This window comes from Odontomachus brunneus, unplaced genomic scaffold, assembly GCF_010583005.1.
Source record: "Odontomachus brunneus isolate Ranch 3 - 2012 unplaced genomic scaffold, Obru_v1 Obru_scaffold_090, whole genome shotgun sequence".
Classification (NCBI taxonomy): Eukaryota; Metazoa; Arthropoda; class Insecta; order Hymenoptera; family Formicidae; genus Odontomachus; species Odontomachus brunneus.
In genome coordinates this window covers 750,764-771,920 of record NW_022639540.1, presented here as the reverse complement: position 1 = coordinate 771,920, position 21,157 = coordinate 750,764, and the positions used below count along the sequence as shown (strand labels likewise).

The following is a 21,157-nucleotide window of genomic DNA, read 5'->3' as shown; positions in this document are numbered from 1 at the left end:
TCTCTCTCTCTCTCTCTCTCTCTCTCTCTCTCTCTCTCTCTCTCTCTCTCTCTCGAAAAATATTTCATGGTGCACGATCGCTCTGCTTTTTTTTTCTTTCATGCATTACTTGATTCCAACGATTAGTACAATTCTACGATCTTAATATCGCGAGTGTCTCCCAACTAGTGTGTCGTCAACATGATTATTAAAACTCGCTAATAAGGTGAACATCCTTACACGTGTGTGTATATGTGTGTGTGTGTGTCTCTCCTCCCTCCCTCTCTGTCTGTCTCTCTTGTATGTCTTCTTCATCTCTTTCTCTTGTACTTCTTCTCTCTATTTCTGTTTTCTTTTAATCCGCGTGTCGCGCACACGTTCGTGTATAACCGTGTCCGAGTCTGTGCAAGGGGGGCCACCTTCCTATCGTTAATGAATACCGTGTTTTGTGCGCCTCTAACGATTAACCATCACAATGACCAACGGTGTCTCTAGTTTACAATTAATATCTTTGGTATCATGCCTGAGTCTTCCGTTTCACGAAACACAATCGCTTAAACAATCAATAGAATCTCACTCGGGTTACGAATCGCGAATTGGAGAGTCGTTACGTGTCGTATCAAACTTAGAAAGAAAACCACCTGGTTCGCGCGTCGAACAAGCGATTAGAAACGCTACTCACCTCCGGAGAGAGAGACAATTCAGCCGACAAGGAGTCGTCGGCTCGATTGTATGGCAGCTTCGTAACCACGTGGAAAGCCACGGGGAGTAGTGTTTTGTGTCAGTGAGACGTGTTCCTGTTGTCTCCACTTGTTTCAAGCACAAAATATTGGATTTTACCCTACGTAATCTACAATTACAGCGTGCCGCGTGGCAGTTTGTAGATACTCCAACAATCGTGCGCGCGCGTATCGTTTGACGGTCGTTAGAGCAACGGGATACACCGTCCATCTGTCCGTCCGTCCATCCGCAGTATGTTCGCATTGCCGGTTTTATTGCGGACCCGCGCTGATTTACGAGGACTACTCCGACCGTGTCGTTAGCTTCAACGCAAAACTCCGCGACGGAAGCTCCGCGAGCTTCCCGACGAAGCGTGATAAAGAGTAGTAATTCGTGCTTGGAACGGGAATCACTTGGGTAATACAATGAAAAAGTTTGATCGAAATTTGTACTCGTGTCGCTAGAAAACCAACGAGAACAAACAAACAAAAGATAAAGCATCGATTTTCCTCTTCCGTGCCGGTCGTGAAACACGTGAGATAAAGGAACGACTCCTCGAGGCTCGCCCTTGAAGGGGATCTGTTCAGTCTTACCGTTTGGGGGATGATTCTCGGACGAGCTCTCGGAATGTATTTTTGTTCTTTTTTTTCGCGAAATAAACCTTAAGAAACGCTATAGCGATCGATCAACGGAGAAAAGGAGCGATAATGGAATTCGCGAGGAATTTACAACCTGTATTAGTCTGTATCCTTTTACGTTTGTGTGTCGTGTGTGCGTGTCGAAGAGGTCGGGTTCGATTGTTCACAAAATTCCACGATGAAAGACAGTCTGCTGGAATGTAGGGCCTCCTTCTCCTCCTCCTCCTCTTCTTTTACATTTTACTTCTTGTTTTCTCTTTCTTTTACTTTTTGCGACGCCGTAGAATTGCGGGAGACAGAGATGTCGAAATCAACGTGAGCTACTTGCGTCTGTTATACACGTTACAATGTGTATAAAATAGATACAAAAACGGCAGTACAAAAGATAGTTACGAAGCGCGACGACGAATTCTCATGAACAAAAGACTGTGAAATTCATCACCACGTGCGTCCGTCTCGTCTCAAGTCCATCGAGAGAGCCCCTCTGAGCTCGAAACTCCTCTCTCTTTCTCTCTCATCTTTCGATGCTCGGGAAGAGCAGGTGCTTCCCTTTTCTCTCTCTTTCTCTCGTCATATAGAATATATCACATACACGTTACTTCTAAACACACCGAAATAAGAAGCACTTTAAGATAGATGTCTACACATACCATCGGGCCCAGATGGACTGATTTCCCTTTCCGTTTCCGTTCTTCCTCCGCTGTTCAAATTCCCTAACTGATGCGTATGTTTTGTATATATGTATTATATGTACATAAGCGCTGTCCCTCTCTATCTCATCTCTTCCTGCTCCCGCTCTCTCTGCCTCATTCTTTCCCACTTTCTCCTTCTCTGTCGCTTCTTCTTTTCGCTTTCCTATTACGTATATGTGCAGGCGCTGAGAACGCGCGTCTCCGAAGCATACACAGAACTAGATGAACCAACGTTCGCACGCAAGAAACTAGAAGGTAGTATCGTCTTCGAACGACTGTTTCAACATATCCCTGGACAGCAGTAACGCAGTAATCTACGCTAGTTGGCCGCTACGTGGATATATCGATAACGTATACTTAAATTACGCAATATAGCAATCTCCACGATTTTATGCATGATGCAAGTTTCCAAATGTATGTGTGTCCGATAACAAAGAGTAAGACTCATCACCGGGGAGAAAAGAACGTGAAACTCGGACGTGCATCCCGTTTGAAATATCAAAAAACAATCAGAATGTAAAAATTGCGTGTCGCGCAAACGCTTGAAGAGATCTTTAAGGGACACCTCATCGTGTCCCGGGGCGTATATTTTGAATCTAACAGCGTTCTCACTACATATGTGCAGAATCTGTGAGAAACAATATTGAATACCGAAATCCAATCATGAGGGCGACACGAAAGTGTGCAAAAAGAACGCGCTCGTGAGAAGAAAAACGTATGACCCGCAGTTATATTTACAACAAGTAATCAAACTGCAATCAATGCAATTCACTTTGGCCAATCGCGAGAAAACATTCGGCCAACAACATTGATGATCGATTACGATCGTTTTCAATTTCGAGGCACGCAGCAGTGTTACGTGGTCTATATATAATGGCACTATCAATCACTCGTATTAAATATTACAACATTAGAAAAATTGCGTGTTTCGAGTTTGCGGATAGTCTCCTTTAATTGACTTTATGAAAAAAGCCTCGTCGTAAGTACTATGTTGCGCAGTTTTCTCTCTTCCTCGCTCTCTCTTTATTTTTTTCTCTCTTTCTCTCTCCTTCTCTCTTTTTTTTAACAACTACACGTCGACCTCGATTTACTAATTGTCAATTAATAAAATAGTGGAGATTACGACATTTTGTCGCGAACCGTCGCGCAACGTTCGCACTATTTTGTCAATCGAGCCTAATCACCAGAAAGTTTACTCGAGTTTTTTTTTACAAATTCTCGTTCGAGCACCGACGATCGCGTAGCGCCTCTGTCTCGTGTTTTCTCTTCTCTTCTTCCCCTACCTCCTCTCCTCTCTCTTCCTCCCCGTCCCGCTTAACTCTGGTCGTTCACTCTTTCGCGAATCGGCGCTAAAGACCTACGATAATCGACAATCGCTATACTACGAGAGATTCGCGCTCGTCTCTCGATCTGTTCTACCGCGTGTGTGTGTGTGTGTGTGTGTGTGTGTGTGTGTGTGTGTGTGTGTGTGTGTGTGCGCGCGCGGCAACGAGCGACCGACGTGCTCGACGTGCGAGGTCACAATGCGGGAACCACCTCCGGCTGGAATGTCGTTCCTACGCGGGAATTACGAGATGTTATTTCTCACAACGCTGCGTGAGAGCTGCGTGACTCGTGTGGTGCGTGCGTGCGTGTGCGTATGTGGGGGAGGGGAGGGGGCAGGAGCGAAGACGACGAGTCAGCCGTGCAGTCATGTCGCGGCTGCTCGACACTCGACGCTCGCGACTGAACGATCGAAATTCGCGCGAGATCGAATTCTGTTTTTTCTGTTTCTGCTTCTTACGGAGATCTCCGCCGCCGAGTCGAGTCCCGTCGTGCAAACAAACGATACAAACGCGTCTATGTAGACTCGATCGGCGCCGAAGAACGAAATACTACCGGGCGTCCTTTTGACCTACCGTTCTTACCGACCACAAAGCAACGAATTACCTCGTTTGGAGTCGAAACGAAAACCGCGCGCGGAACAAAGTATTCGATATGATCGAAGACGACGAAAAAGAGTTGTGCCGCGGCATCCATCGAAGCACCGCGAGATCTCCGGCCTGGTCTCTCTCTCTCTCTCTCTCTCTCTCTTTCTTCCTTTCTCTGTTTTTCTCTCTCACCTTTTGCGATTTTTCTTCTTCCTCTTTTACCGCTGTACACTTTTGGTGTGAACGCGCACTAGGACTGTAAGAACACTCGCTCGGTCTCTATACTTCTACCCCTCTTACTCTCTCTCCATGCCCTCGCGTCGTCAGAGCAGGATACGACGACGACCACGATGGCGACGGCGACAATGATGATGATGACGACGACGACGACTATGATCGATAGATGAAGCTGCAGGGTGGCGTTGGCGGTGGCGGCGGCTGGTTGCCACTCATGGCGATCGGTACGAGGGTAGGCGAGGGTGACGAGGAGGGAGGGGACGGGGAACTCGACGACACACTCGACGACGGCGAAGGCGATTCCAGTGCCCTCGGGCCGGCGAGTTCGCGATTCGACTGTCCCCCGGACGTCACAGCGCGACTACTCCTGCCGGCTGTCGTCGCGTTGTGGCGATTGCGCGTTGGCCGTCCTAAGCTCCGGTGACGGCCGCCCCCCTCCTCGCTCGTTTCTCAGAGATAAACCTTCTTGACGCTGCGCGTGGTCGCAAAGCCGTCGTTGCGGCGGTACGCGTCCCCCTGATGGGAGCGCAGGGTGCCGAAGTTGTCCCTGGCGCCGCGAAAGCCGTAGCCGTCCGGGAACTGGAAGAGAGTCTCTGTGGGTGTCGGCGGCGGTTTCCTCATGGTGCCCTTGGGGGACTGAAGTTTCGGCGGTTGCGGCACCAGCACCGGCTCCGCGTAGGTCACCTCCTCCTGCGGCAACAGCTTCGGCTCCGGTGGTAACCTGCTGGAAATGCGAGAGCGCAACATTATATCCGGCGCTCGTACGCGTGAAACCGCTCGGTTTCCTCGTCTCCTCCGTGAAAAATGCCCTACCTGTTCACGTTCTGCCGTTGCTCGAAGTACTCGTACTCCGTGTCCGGGTACGGCAGATTGTCGTCTTCGTCTTTCCTGCACTTCTTCCCGCACATGTAACCCGCCACGAATCCGACACACAGCGCGAACACCGCGCCGGCCACCACAGCCATCACCAGAGTCTCCACCGAGTATTGCGGCGGTGGCGTATCAGCGGCGGACACTTCTGGACCTGACAATGTAATAACAACGATGATAATAATAATAATATTTGCTTTATTGAACGTTAAACACAACGTCTGGTAACGCTTAAGGATACATGCATTGTGTGTGTATGAAGGAAAAGAAATATTTAAGAAAGAAAAAAATATTTATTCGCGATACTAATATATAACATATTTTTATTTGTACTAATCTATACATAGAAGGAGGAGGGCATATTAGATGGCGACGGGACGTCGTGTGTTCGAGATCTGTGTCTTTTTCGTTCCGGAGAGAGAGAAATATCGAGAGCGCAGTTTGCTAGGTCGGGATTCGAACCCGGATCTTTCACTTACCGACTGCTCTAAATCACTGAGCTACCTGACGCTTCACGCTCAGACAAAATTTACGTGTTTTTAGACGTAGAATCCGAATCTACAATAAAAAGTAGGGGTTCCCATTTAAGATTTCAAAGTTAGCCCTCATCTCACCCCCAGAGGGCGGGAGACGGCTAACTTTTGTGGGATAGTATTGCCCCCTTGAAAATACTGAGGGTTTATTTGGAATATTTTTTCGTACAATGCTTATTTTTCCAAATATTTTGCAGTCTCAAATTAAAAAAACTCATCCTATATATATATATATATATATATATATATATATATATATATATATATATATACACAAAATAGAATGTCTGTTTCTCTATATCCTATAAACTTCTAAATCCTATAACCGATTTGAATCAAATTTCGTATAGTTGCTCTCTAGGACTTTGCGGAAAATATAGTCTACTATGAAGTCCGGAACATCTCACTCCATTCTCCTTAATTACATCCCTTTGACACTTTGTGAAACGCAAACGCTAACATTGTGTAGGTGAGAATATGTAGATAAGCGTAGAAATAAGATAAAGAAAAAGAGAACTAAAAAATGTGTGTCGCGCGTACCTGAGTTATCTTGCTCCTCGTCCTGCATGATATTGATGATTTCGCCCCCTTGGCTGTCCTTGTTCGGTATCATCGAGTCCAGCGGGAACTTGTTTTGATTCGCGGAGATGGCGCCAACGCTGCCGGCGTCCTTGTTGAGACTTTTGCTCGGCGGGCAGGACGCGTGTATGCCCGTCGCGACGCTCTGCAGGAATCTGCTGGCGTCGGTCGCCGCCGGTCCAACCAGCGCCCTGCACTTGCCCTCCACCTTGTCCCAGGCGCAGTAAGGGTCCTGTAACGCGACGCACTCGCCGCAGGAGAGTATCCTGTCGCTGTAGCAGCGATGGAGCCTCAGCGCCTGCACTTGGCTGTCGGCGATGACGACCAAACGGCCATCTTCGAGACCGTCGCCCGCCTCGGACGCGCGGACGACCTTGATGCCGCGCACCGGCACGGTGGAGGGAAACGCCTGTATCTCCTCGATCACGACCGGACTGACCTTCTGATGAGAATCCGCGGATTCGGCGTTGATGGCCTTAATCACCTTGCCGTTGTCTGTGCCGATGAAGAGCACGTCGTAGGTCTTGTCGCCAGGTGTCCTCACCTGAGGATCCACGGCGATCTGGGTGAATCTGTAACTGGGAGAACGACGAGGACGATGTATTAGCGAGCGTCCAAAGCGAGCGGCACGATCGCGCTTATTCGGCAGGGTTACGATTTTTCGCTCTCGCTCTGTTTCGCGCCGCGGGGAAAAAAACCAGCGCACGAGCGAATAAAAGCGTCTATCGGCGCCGTCCGGGCGCAAACGTAAACCGCATTCGCGTAGCGAAAACTGCGCGACGCGGCGATGCGTGGATAAAAGCCCGTGAACGCGGTGAACAGGAGAGTGAGAGAGCGAAAGAGAGAGAGAGAGAGAGAGAGAGAGAGAGCAAAAGAGAGAGAGAGAGAACCTGCGCGTCGTTTGCGTTCAATTTGGATTTCGGCTCCGGCTGAAATCGCTCGGCACGGCCGGAGCTCGGGGATATCCACTTACTGGAAACTGGTGCGTATAACGATCGGCTGGCCGAAAAAGCTCGGCACCGATTCGTCCATCAGGGAATGCGTGTTGATGAAGTTCAGCGTCAAGTCTGGCAGGGTGCGCGAGTCGTTGGTGCACTGGCCGGGCCGTGGATCCGGCACCTTCGTGTCCTGCACCGGCAGCCAGTTCGAGTTCAGGGCGGTCTGCTCCTTGAAGTTCCCGTTGAAGGTGTCGGCGATGTCCTGCAGGGAGAACGCGCAGACCGCCGAGCCGCTGATGCTGTTCACCGGCGTGGTGAAGGTGCCGTATATCAGTTGCGCCGACGTGCCGCCGTATTGGCCCGATATCAGCTCGGTCGTCGACTCTGTATGATCGAGAACGTTTCGCAGATTAATCCTCGCGGACATGTCCTCGTGGACGTGTGCACGCGGCTCGCTCCGGAATAACGATTAATCCTGCGTGTGTACCATGCGCGATTATTCGTGAACTCTCGCGTCCGCTTCTGCGGTATTCGTACGTGGGAAAAGGAACTTAACTCAGAGGCAAGTAAATTTCTGTTGCTCGAGGACCGGGCGAAAATTCAACTATAGGAGCAAGAAGATTTCTTGTAGGAGGTTTCCATTACTCAGTCAATTCTATTTTTCGTATTGTTTTCCAATTATTTTCGCTAGGAACATGGCGAATTTTTTAATAGCACATTTCAGTTTCCGAAATTTAAACAGCAATTATGAAATGGAAGGATAATAAATTACCGCAAAACGCCGATCTATTCCTCGATTACGAAATTTTATAATGATCTTTATCAAATTCACTCCGTTTATTACTCAGTCAATTATTTTCAATAATCTCAGCCGAGTTTCAACGCGGACGAATGACAAGACAAGTGCTTTCCATCGCGGTAACGAGGGATATCATCCCTCGACACCAAATTTTCATCTGGGTCACGTTCAGTCGTAGCTTAGTTTTTGCCTTCACCGAGCCGAAGGATAACGCGACAATCCTCAAAAGAGAGAGAGAGAGAGAGAGAGAGTAAATTGAAGATAAAAGTCCCAATATCAAAACGTGAAGGCTAGAGGTATCCAGGACGATTCGAGTTACAGGAGATCGAAAACGGAGGTAGTCTGCGCGAGCGAAGTTTCGGAGAGGGCCATTTATATAACAAGGACTGACGGTTCGTTTACTTCAGGAGAATTTTCATCCAATATTTTTGTCATCTCGGCGATATTTCAAATTACAAAGCTGTGAAGGAAAACGACGACTTTTTTCGGCGTTTTCGTCGGGTGAATAAGTCAACTTTATATTCGTCCGAAATGTTACCGGTGTTCCACTCCACCTAAGTGGAGCGACCAATATAATTACACATTCTCAACACATGAAGTATCGAAATATATCGGATACGAACCAATCACCCATTTTTATTATATAAATAGCTCTATTCGAAACTTCGTTCCCAATATTTTATAAGAAATTTGTGTGAAATTGGACTATCCTATTCCTGTCTGGTTACACCACGAACAAATGCAGGTTTAATGTATCTAGTCGCCGGACTAATAAAACGACTAATATGGCCTATATTCGCCTTTTTTCTTTTTTCTGTTTCCTGTAGGGGAGAGTTGCCAAAATCGTGCCTCATTAATTATACCTGATTTTCTTGAATACATTCTATTTACTATTTCTTGTACTACATTGAGAGAAACAAGTGATTTATTTAACGAAAATTACAGCTATTTTTGGTCCTAAGCATATTTTTTGGTTGTCCTAACACGAAAACGGTCTCTCAAAAAAATGTTTTGCTGGTTTAGGCGGAATACTAAATGTCGCAGTCAAAATTAATCGCTGTTTTTTCGTAACTGCTAGAAAATTGTCTGTGATACGCAGAATTTACAGCAACAACATTCTAGCAATATCTGTAAGCAAATTTAGGTGCACGGAAAAAAAATTTGGTTGAATTAACCAAATATCTGGTCGAATATAAACGATGCAGAAATTCCAATTGAAGTAACCCGAATTCTATTTAAGTTAACAAGATTTTTGATTGACTAATCAAACATGTCTGGTTATTTAACCAGACATGTCTGATTAAATAACCAGATATGTTTGGTTAGTCTATCAAAAATTTTGTTAACTTAAATAGAATTCGGGTTACTTCAATCGAAATTTCTGGATCGTTCATATTCGACCAGATATTTAGTTAATTCAACCAAACCTTTTTTTCCGTGTGGATTAGGAGGATTATACATTCGTTTGTTTCGCGTCACTAGTCTTCTGTATCTACCACAGACAATTTTTATAAGAAGTATTGGATTAATCTGGATGGGCGCCATAGAGAGACTCTTTCTTACCAAATTTCATAAATAACCCAGATGGAAGTTTTGTCTCTCTGTCATCTATATTGATTAAATACAAAATCTACGTGACATCGCAGTGTTTGTTGATTATTTATCATCTTAGCTAATGTCTCATATCTAGATAATTTTTTAGTAGTGTGGTAACGTGTATATAATGTAATTATCGCTAACATTATATCACTAAAATTAATATTATCACTAAAATAAAATAAAATTGATATTATCACTAAAATTTGATAAAAATGGTTTTCTCGACCATAATTTATAGAATTTATAGTAATTTCTTTTTATGTGACATTATAGTTACAAATATCAAACATTTCTTTCTCAGTGTAGCGCGTACAAAATAAGATATCTGAAAATCGTTATTGCTTATGTTTCTCACCACTCATTTGTTTTTTCATTTTTACCCCGTTAGACGTTGTTCATATCCAATAACAATAAAGAAATGGATGATCTACGATTTGGGAAACCGGCACGATTTGGCAACTCTGTTTCTATGCACATATCGACTTGTACTTACGTATCTCGTTGAAGTAGAAGGGGAAGTCCCCGGTGACAGAGCAATTGAGACGCGACTTCAGGTAGGATGTCCACCTGTTACGGAAGCGATGCGGTCCGCCCCGGTCGTATTTACAGACTCGCGCTACGCGAGAGTACACGGCCTGCGAACGCGAAAATAGCGTCTCGTAAATTTCGCCGTAAGGCGAGATAATTTCGTTCCCCCGAAACGTGTCGCGTCAAGCGGAGGAAGGGTGGGACAGAGCAAGAGGCGAATTCTATTTTTATATATAGTTTCAGTTAATTCTCGTTCTTTTTCCCGCGCGAGCGCGCTGTTAAAGCGACACTCGCGCGTTCTCGGCTCGCGCGGAAGGTACGGGGTAAAACTTCCCTGGCGGTCTGATATAACGCGCCGTACTTTCCGGCAAGTTGCGATCCGGCAAAATGCATAGCCGGGCACGTAAAGGAGATAAAACGTAAAAGAGGGACGTTTCGGCGGTGGATTTGTCGTGACCTATAATTAAAATAGAAGTCTCGCACGCAGGCTGTGCGCCACCAGCGCGGCACGTAAACGAATATAAAGCGCGCGGGGAGACGGAGCGCGAAGATTTCGAAGATCTCGGGGAATAATTTACTGTACCCCGTCGAGATTATAAATTTATTCCGAACCGCATAAAATCTCCTCACGGCGTTCTCTCGCCGTACAACGCCGACGACGGCGGCGGTGGCGGCAGCGGCGGCGGCGATGATGGCCAGGAGTCGCAATCTTTACCCATAATATACCCGCCCCAACTTTTTCCCCGGGACCCGCCGGATTTATCCTTCGCTCGCCATAAAATTATGCGTCATTATCAGAGCACGAAGAGAAAACTCCGCCCCGCAACGCGCTGGCCTTTGACAATAAGTCGAGCTCGACTTAAGCTTCGTCCACAATGAGTCCGACGCAACTTTCCGCCGTAACGGCGGCCCATCAGAGAGAATCGTTTGTGCGCACGCGAAAGAGAGGAAGTGACGAGCCTCGGAAAGCCGATTTTCAATGCGAAACGATGGGCGAAAGAGACGTAATCGTCTTACCGGACGTTAAAAATCGCTCGGAGGTAACGACGGTGCGCGCGGCCAGCAAATTCCCGCGAAACTTTTGTACGTATTATCTGTTGCGGGACTCCGACGCGAAACTTAATCTTACTCGCGCGATCTCCCGATTTATTGTCATCCGTCGCCGTTGCGCCGGTTCGTCCGACGAAATGTTGCAATAACGAGCCTTTTCATGGATTGCGCGGTGACGGGTCGCCTGACATTCGAATTTCGATCGTCGAATAATGCGAAGGAATAACGATCAGGACCACTCGAAATGCAGTGATCGGAATTCTACTGTTCATCTCACGTTTATCAAGGATTCTCGGTATCGCCATTTTGTACATTTCGCAACGCATGCAAAGGCGATATTACTTGATTTTATAAAAAAAAAAACATTTTTGTTTAAAAAATATCTGTGTTTTTGACGTATTAATTTTCAAATGAAGTTACACAACGTTAAAGGTAAGTTACTTGCGAGAATATATTTTATATAATTTAACACGAAAAGAAGCCTGTGTTCGTGTTATTAAAAAATAATTGTCATTAATGGAAAGCATGAAAAGTTACATTGAAAACATGATATTTTTAAATATATATTATGTCCCAGATTGTTTCATATATAAGTTACGATATATATAATTTTCTGAGAAGAATTTTATCGTTTAATTTATTATTTATTTAATTATTTGTTAAATATAAAATTTATTGATGTAAATTATCTTTGTTTAACGTTATGTAATCTCATTTGAAGATTAACATATAAAAAATAAAGATATTTTCTCAACAAAAATGTCCTTTTTTCTGTGCAGAAAGATAGCGTGAATAACTTTTATTCATATTGGGAGCTTCGAACTCTCTCCCTTTCTTTCTCTAATATTTATTTCATCATCCAATGAAATGGGTACAATTGTTCTTTTTTTCGTATTACTTAAATGAGAAAAAATTACTCCTGTTTTAATTGTACCGTATTCTTTAAAGTACAATCAGTGTATTTTTCTGTGTATATAATGAATTTGTGCTATTATAATCGACTCCTCACTAGAAATCTATTATTCTAATATTTTTCCTGTTTAATAAAGAAGAATACGTTTACTTGAGTGCCTTCTATTTAGAAGAACTTTCTATTAAAAACAAGACTTGTGTTCTGCGCATAAAAGACGAAATTTATCTCTAAATCTGAAGATATTGTATTTAGAATATTTTTATTTTGATTTCTGAAAACTATCTCGACTAGAATATTATTCCATAGACTTAATCAGATTGATCCCAATCAGTGATCAGCTGTGATATTGTCGGGTTCTAATTAACAATGTTCAAATTATTAATAATCCTTATCGTTAATAAAGTCCTTATTATTGCGTTACATGATTTATTAAGACTTAATAATATTATCTTATACAAACCGTAACTAAATAGAATCAACCTGCATCAGATCATAGGATAAATTTCTAATCGGGATATAATATGAAAAAATTGCGTTAAGGATGATATTACATTTTTTTTAGGTGTACTAAAGTCGAGGTTTTCAATACGAGTAGATGTGACTCACGCTATATCTTTCTAGGGTTAAAGGGATGCTGAAGCTGAAAACTTCACCGACAGAACACTGACATTTTTCTGCAAAATTTACGTCGTATTGGTTACATATAATTACAAATACTTTTACGCAATGAAAGTACGTGCAAAAATAAATAGGAGCATTGCTCGATATGTAACAAAAACAAACAAAAAATTGTGAATATAAAATCCGAAGCTGTCAGTTAGCGTGATATTTGCCTAATCCAAAAGTTCCGCAGCTTGTATATACTGAAATTGTGGATGCTCCAAACAGAAAAATTTTGATAAACATTGCCCTACCTTCACATTTGCATTTGGAAGCTTAAAAATATTGAAAAAGTTTGCAGAAAGATTTCTACACATATATGGTTAGGTTTTCCGTTGAATATGGTAAAACAAAGCAACACACATTCATGTAAGTTCTGTATATACAAGAAATACGAAAAGGATAGCGTGATTATGTTAGTGACGATCGTTTCTGCATTATCGACATTGTTCGACTTCGTCATCGACTCCAGCATCCCCTTAAACGAGAACAAACAGATGATTTCGACAATGCATCGCGCGCATACGTTGCGTCCTTCTATTAGAACGGATCTGTATAAACTGCAATGATAAAGATGATCGGCCGATTGCGATTTCTTACCTTGCCGCAATTGATATATTCTACAGCAGTCTCTCTGAAGAAGAAGTAGACGAAGTCTCCTTGGGACATGGAGCTCACGAAGTTCGGCGCTGCAATTAGAATATGTGACCATTACTAACTACTATCGCGTTTGTGTTCGCGTTGGCGGGCACCGCAAGAGCGCGCGTTCCCGCGCCTCGATAGTAAATGGTGCCATAAATTCCTCTTATAAATAAATGAGCGTAATAACCACCTACTGGAACGCAATCGATGGCGTGTAATAAACCAGACAACGCTCATACAGCAGCCGGAAAATAAGGGGCAAAATCTCACGGCGATTTATTTAAAAACTCCCATTTCCACTCGCGGCGGCGGCGTTCTCGCGGCGGGCATTAATTTCTTGCGCGTTCCAAGCGTCTCGAAATGTTAACGGACGACGACACTGCCGTCGCGAGCACCGGTTATTTACGTTAACAATCGCCTCCCTTAATTACGCCATTAATCACGACGGTCGTGGTAATTATTTGAACGTAATTACGTCGATTAAGCGCATCAAGATGTTCGCGTTGAGGAACGACGCGTCTGTCGGTTATTAATTCGCAAAAATTGACCCACGGCGACAACTGCTCTCTGCCTCTCGACGGCTTTATCGGCAAAATAACGAACGCGACGTGCGAAAGTTTACGACTGCGAGACGCAAGAGTTTAGGCTACAATAATAAGACGCTTCTCTCGTCTCGTCGTCGGGAATATCACCCCCTATCTACTCATACATAGAACATAAACACACACGCGTACACACACGTATACACGCGTGACCTCCGGTGCACACGTACTCTCAGGCGACATCCATCGTCAATAAACCGGCTACGTAAAGGACCTTTTTATTTTTCTCTCGGTTATTTCAACGCCGTCGTCGCCTGGTAAAACGTCGCCGTGTCGCGGTTCCGCCGTACCGGTCGGTCGCCCGATAAAGTGGGAAAACTTTATCGATTTATTAACTTGACAGGGTTTTCATAAGCTTCTTAGGATTCATAAAGTAATATTAATCTCGCCATGCCACGTAGGTATATCCGAACGACCCGTCGCTCTCCGCCCCATAAATTCACCTCGTTTTACTCCGGACCGTGAGCGCACGAGAGGCTCTTCCCTCTCTCTTTCTTACTCTTCCTCTCTCCCGAGCTACCTTCCGCCGTCTTTCTCTCTTCCTCCCTATCTGTCGCCGCGGCTCACTTCCTTCCTCGCTTTCCTGCCGCCACCTTTCGCGTCTCACGTCGCGTTTAACTGCGCCTTCGTCGAGACAAAGTGCCGCGGAAAATTCGCGACGGTGGCGGCGGAGACGAAGCCCCCGAAAGAGAAACACTACCTCCACGTTCTCTGCCCGAGGACCCTCGGACTCTCCGTGACCGATTAGAAAAACGCCGTCCACGTCGCGACCAGCGAGCCCCGCCGGTGTATCGTCCGGAGATTTTCGATTCACGATTTGCTGCCGTAAGGGGCAGGGAGAACGGGGCAGAAGGACGACGTGGGGGCGGCAGCGGGATAGAATTGAATTTTCGACGGACGGAGAGAAAATCAATATTGTCCAACGGGCGGAGAAACTTGATTAGCGCTCTCGTACACCGTTCAATTAAAATACCCCGACGGACTGGGGGCTCCGTCCGCCTCGGGCAAAGTGACGTATCAATTTTAACGCCGCGACGACGAAGATGACGTACTTTGAAGTTCCATATAATACACCGTAGTACAACGCCCGGGAAACCAGTTTTTAATTTATTAAATCCACAAAGGAAGAGAAAAAAGAGAGAGAGAGAGAGAGCGCGCACGCGAGTGTGCCTGTGGATGTCCGTCCGCTGGACGAGCACAAAGCTTCAGCCAGACAGAAATTATATCGTGCGCTAAGGTCGACGCGTTCTAAGAAACGCGATATCCTTCGCGAAAAATCTGTCGTGTCGACGACGTTGATTGTTAATTAAGTCTCTGTATGATTCGTGGGTCATTTTAGGAACGATTAAACAGTCAGCAATTCTATGCTTTCCTCGGTGTTTTGCGAGAAAAGGAGACATTTATTATAAACATTTTGGAGGCTACAACATCTAGAAAAGGTATATCAGGAAAGTTACACTGAGAGAAAAATATTTAAGAAATGAAAAATATTGATTCGATGGATATTATAACATATTCACATAAACTAATGTAAAATATCTTTCAAACAGAAAATACACATCTTCTTAAAACCTCAGTTTTTAATTAGTTATTGTTTATTCCATTTAAACGAGAGTTTAAATTTAAGTAGAGTTAGTAAGATTTAAGTAGAATTAATAAGTATATGTTATTATAGTACATCGAATAAATACGTTTTATTCTTTAGATATTTTTTCTCTCAGTGTAGAGACCTTAATGTAAGAAAAATGAGAAAAAATTTTGTCCCGAGGTTTTTGCTCACACATGGCGAGAAAAGTGGTACTGCTCAGAAATGACCAAAGAATTACACGGCGTTGGCGGAAAACAGCGGATCTCGAGTCGAAATTTTAATTCTACTTGCGATCCGAACCATTTGTATATTCTGAAAGATTAGTGCAGGTTTGATTCACATAGAAATTTCAGTTCTACTTCGCGCACTTCTAAATGACAGAAAACGTACAAAATGCCACTTGTGAGTTCTAAAGAAGACCTATTGACGAAATTAGTAGGTTAAATAGAATCGGAAGAGACTGATACAGGCTTCAGAGTATCAAAGCAGGCATTAAAAGGGAATACTGAGGTCGAAGGTAGAATCAAAATTTCGACTCGGCATCACGCGGATTGAATTTACGCTCGATTCGCGTGAAACGGCGCAGAAAAGAACACAAAGCGCGTCCACGTCGTCTCACATAATTAGGAAACGCGGGGGAATTCCAGTAAGCAAACGCGCGATTTCGCCCGATCGAGCGCGCGTTTCATGATAACGGTTGATTAAGAGTCAAATAATTGCCGCGTTACGTCTCTTCGTGATACGCGATATCCGAGATTAGAGAGCGCAACTGGGGGCGTATTATAATCTCGGGGGCAAATTTCGAGCTGATGGGCTCGCGCGTACCCCGCCTCGTTACACGAGACCGGAAGATCCGCGGAATAATCTTGGGCCAAGTACCGGGGGAAAGCTTACAGAACCACGTATACGCGCGGTTAATCTCGAAATTACACCGTGTGGATCAGGAGACACGACACACGGTCGCGGCTCGATCGCGACGTTTCTGAATAATTTCCCGCCCAGAGAGAGAGAGGGGGGTGGAAGGGAGAGAGAGAGGGAGGGAGGGCTCGCACGCCGCATTTTCAAAGTCGACGTGCGCACCGATCGAACTTTGCGTGTAAATATTGAATCGAACTCGCAGTTGAAGTTTAATGGACACGGATATGTATTATGCGGATGCCGTTGTGACTTTCAAACATTCAGACACGCGTTCGCCTCGACCGAGAGACGTTTCCTGCGCGTGAGGATCACGAGCATTCGACGACGACGCGATCGGATCGCTGGACGACGATCACGGCGTTCTTGAATAATTAATGCGATGATCGCGGTAAAAGGCTGGTGAGATTCGCGACAAAACGACGCGTGGTAACGATGACAACGCGGGGGAGCTTTAACTCGGCGAAAGACACGGAACAAAGCGACGTCGACGTCTGTCAACTGTTGGGCAAATTCAGCGCAACTGTATTCCAAAAATTCTTCTTCTATGTAAAATCATTTCTATATGTTGGTGTGTGTACGTGTATACATTTATACGTATAGACTTTCAAAAAAAGAATTAGTGTACACTTGAAACTAATATATTCAAATTAACAATCATTGTTTCATTGGCAAGCAAGAATATGTAATTTTGTTTAAAGAATTTTAAAGTCTCGAATTTCAACATAATATTATAATTTTATCTGAATAATAATATTCTCATAATATGCAAAATGATTATTTTGGTGACGATAATGTCTTCTTCCGACATTCTAAAAAATTGTATTCTCAATCGGACATTTTGCGTTTTCCACTCGTGAAAATTATTTTTGAATAATAAAAATATATTTCTCTTTGTTGAATTGTATAACATGTATTGGCAAGTAATTTATCTTCATTTAACGCTGTGTAACTTCATTTGAAGAGATTTTAAGAGAAAGAAAAATGTTTTCAAAACAAGAATACTCTTTTTTCTATGTAGAGGAGAGCTGTGCTGATAATTTTTATTAAATACCGACTAATCGCGATTCATCCATTTTGAACTTTCCTTATTCTTTAGTCCGAATAATGTGAATCTCTCGGCAACTTTCTTTCGTAAACTCGCGCAGAGATACTTTCGATAAATGCGACCATTGTCTTATTGTTAAGAAATGCAAAGTTCGCGAAGCGCTGAGACCGAATGCCGATACAGAAGCGCAAACTTTCAAGTAATACGAATAAAGAGTCTCTCTCTTTCTCTTCCTCCCTCTCTTTTTCTCTCTGCAACTCCTTGCAATTAGAAAGTAACGATCGAATTAATTGGATTCGATTTATAGGCTATCTATGGCGCCTAATTAGCACAATCTAAACGTAACTCGATCTTGCGACTCTTAAAATCACTGTTTACAAAGACTGTTTACTGCATTTTGCATTCCATGTATCTCGAAAATATTAAAAGTCCAAATTGAGATTTTTGTTTATACATCAACTTTGAAAATAACATCGTAAATGAAAGAGGTTAATGAAAAATCTCGAGATATCTGTGCATGTTATTATTCCACCTTGATGTTACAAATGGACATTTGCTAGCATTCTTCCCAATGTTGAGAATTAAAGAAAAATTTATTTAAGAATTACTTAACTTTTATCATCTTAATATTTGTGCAATAAAGTAAATTGTATAATTAATATATAGTTGATTGAAATTAAAAATAGACATTAAATGCACGGATGAAATATCAGAATAATTGAATATTAAATAAGCAAACCTTTTTATGAGTCTCAATATGGAAAAATGGTAATAACTATTTGTAGTATCAAAGTACATTCAGAGAATAAAATATCTAAAAAATAGTAAATATTTATATTTGGTGGATACTAACAATATATTTACTTAAATCTAAATTCTTTTCTTTAATATAGAATAAACAATTGTTTTCATGAAAAGTCCAGATTTTTTTTTAAGGTTTCAAAGTAATATATATTTTTTATTTGAAATGTATCTTATATTATGGTAAGAGTAAATATTAGTATCCAGCGAATAAATATTTACTATTTTTTAAATTTTCTTTCTCTCAGTATAAGACAACAACCCGTATAGTTATCTTGAGTATAGTAGTATATTGTATCTTGAGATTCTTCATTGATTTTTCATATTTGGAGAAATATACTCGTAAAACCTAAAAATTTCGACTCAAACGCGACCAGTAATTAAATAAATTGAGTAAAACACTAGACAGTACGTGTTTTTATACGACAGACATCTTATCCCGCAATTTTGAATAGACATTTGTGTTAAAAAAAGAGTCATGTTATCATCCTCTTCGAGCGCTATTCTTCTCGCCATAGCCGCGTTGTGTCGTCACGTGAACGATTGTGAACTCCGGCGCGATGAAAACGAACAAATCCATAGTCGCGATCATTAACCATCGGACTACAAAACGCGCAATTGTCGCCGTCAAATTAACGGCGATTGCACAAACGGAAAACAAAAACTGGTATCCAGAATCGGCGTTGCCGGGCGATCTGTATGGCTGTGAGTTAACTGAGCGATTTTCGATATAAATCAGAGCGCGATCATCATTAAGCCGTCATCAATCATCCGGCGCGAGATTGATAGTCGATCGATACGACGGCTCATTCTCACTCACCGTTCAGACTCATCGAGTCGTACTGCTCGGTCTGCAGCGGCTCCCTGTAGATGATCGGGTCCATCCCCGCGAAATCGGCGACCGTGCCGGTGTAGAGCTCGCCGTCCACGTAGACGAAGGTGCTGTTGTGCTGCGGATCGTACGGACACCTCGCTTGGCCCGCCTTCTCCTGCACCATCGAGTAGTTGCCCGCGAGCACCGTGTAATCGCGGCACATAGGCTTGAAGGCGTTGGTCGCGCACACGAACAGATGGTTCGGCCCGGTTTTCACCAGGATGCGTATGTAGTTTTGGCAGTTCTCCTCGGGCGTGCCCTTGACCACGCACATTTTCACGTCGTTATCCGTCGAGTACCAGGTTAGCCTCTGTTGCTCCGTCAAGTCGGTCAGGCTGAGGTTGTGCACCAGATTTCTGAAACGTGCGATTTCGTATTTTACAAAAACGGAATTTTCCAGAATCGAAAAATTTTTCTGCTGCAAGAATTTCGAAGATACTAAGGTCCTTTAATGCTCCTTGTGCTACACTGAGAGAAAAATCTAAAGAATGAAAAAATATTTATTTGATGGGTAATAGTAACATACTCTTACATTTACACAAATATAAAATACTTTTCACATAAGAAAACTATATACGTTTTCTGAAAATCTTTTTAAAACTTTAGCATAAACTCATGAAAGCAATTAATTATATTTATTAACTAATTGTAACTCATTCGTTGGTTTAATTAATCAAACTGTAATAACTTATCAAATCATTGTAATAATTAATTAATTGTTTATTATATTTAAATAAAAGAATTTAGATTTATTAAGTTATTAATGTCTATTGTATAAATATTTCTTATTCTTTAGATACTTTTTCTTTTAGTGCACGCGACATATTAACACATAATAAAAGAAAAAAGAAAGGTTAATCTAACTAAAATTATATAATATTACTTTTGGGGTTCCTAAAAATTCTTGTTTATTTCAACACGAAAATGATAGTAGCAACACGTATATAAGGTTATTACCAATAATATTATAGTAGAATTTAATTTAAAATATAGGACATAATTTATAGTAATTATTTCTCTATGTGATTATAATTACAAATACCAAACACTTTCCTCTCAGTGTAACGGTGTTGTACAAACCGAAATTTCTGTTTCGACGTCTTTCTTAGACGCTTACAATATATGTGGAATGTAATGTAACGCTCGATTACGAGAAAAAATGTGCGACGCGCGGTAGCACAAAACCATCAACAAAAAGTGTAAACACATCTTCTTCCTTCGCCAACAGTCGTTGCTTATAGTTGAATGATCATACAGTTGAAATAGCTGCGACCTGCAAGGAGGTTAAATTTGCCTTTGTATCTCGCGGACTTCTCGCGGTGTTTTCAGTCAGTCCCGGACCGGCGAGCGACGCGCGCACCACGATTTACGTGTGTTGTTAAAGTGTTTCTTTACATAACATTCGGGACCTTCGAGGCCGTCAAATTTACGTTAGCAGCTCGCGCACTTCTCCGTATGTTGCCATTCAATTCCGGGCCGGCGAGCGACGCGCACGTCACGGAGCGTTATTTATTGTTCCTTTTGGATAATTAAATTATTTCGTTGACGTTTTTGAGATACTTAAGATTAGTGGTTCGTCGACATCGCGTTATTTAACACGGGCATCCTCGATTTTATCTACGCGAGTGTCAGTGTCAGTGCCACGATGGAGCAGCCAGGATGCCAAGCCGGGAAGCCAGGACGAAGGACGCAGGACGCCAGGATGTGGACAGCGATACATCATATATCTTCCAGGTGTGTCAAATCATTTATTATATGGCAGGTTTCCGTTTCCAACGGACGTTTGATGAATATCCGCGAATAAGAAAAATACCCGAGTCGAAATTTAGGCCAACATTCATAGTTTCTCATTGTATGACATATAATTATAGCTTCGTCAATCTCCGATCAATCATCAACATCCAGTGAATTTATGAAATTATTTCATATAAGAAATATTGAAACAGTTAAATAACGGTCCGTCAATACAAGTCTGTAATTAAATTCTCAATCAAAGATTTTAAATAAATCACAACTCTGTGAATATTGGCCTTAAAATTTAA

General features: G+C 42.9%; 1 protein-coding gene across 4 annotated transcripts in view; it reads right to left on the bottom strand.

Annotated features, from left to right (window-relative positions):
- Positions 1-3,448: 3,448 nt before the first annotated feature.
- LOC116848112 (semaphorin-1A) overlaps positions 3,449-21,157 on the bottom strand; it is a 348,311-nt gene continuing 330,602 nt past the window's right edge. For 3 of the 4 annotated variants that reach the window (XM_032823874.1, XM_032823877.1, XM_032823878.1), the window contains 7 exons: positions 19,062-19,471; positions 13,246-13,334; positions 9,988-10,129; positions 7,132-7,480; positions 6,120-6,736; positions 4,990-5,200; positions 3,449-4,900 (listed from right to left, as the gene is read on the bottom strand). In XM_032823874.1, the coding sequence (XP_032679765.1) occupies positions 4,627-4,900; positions 4,990-5,200; positions 6,120-6,736; positions 7,132-7,480; positions 9,988-10,129; positions 13,246-13,334; positions 19,062-19,471 (2,092 nt within the window). In that variant the 3' untranslated portion in view covers positions 3,449-4,626. The remainder of the gene's footprint in view (positions 4,901-4,989; positions 5,201-6,119; positions 6,737-7,131; positions 7,481-9,987; positions 10,130-13,245; positions 13,335-19,061; positions 19,472-21,157) is intronic. The other variant, XM_032823876.1, reaches the window with a different exon arrangement.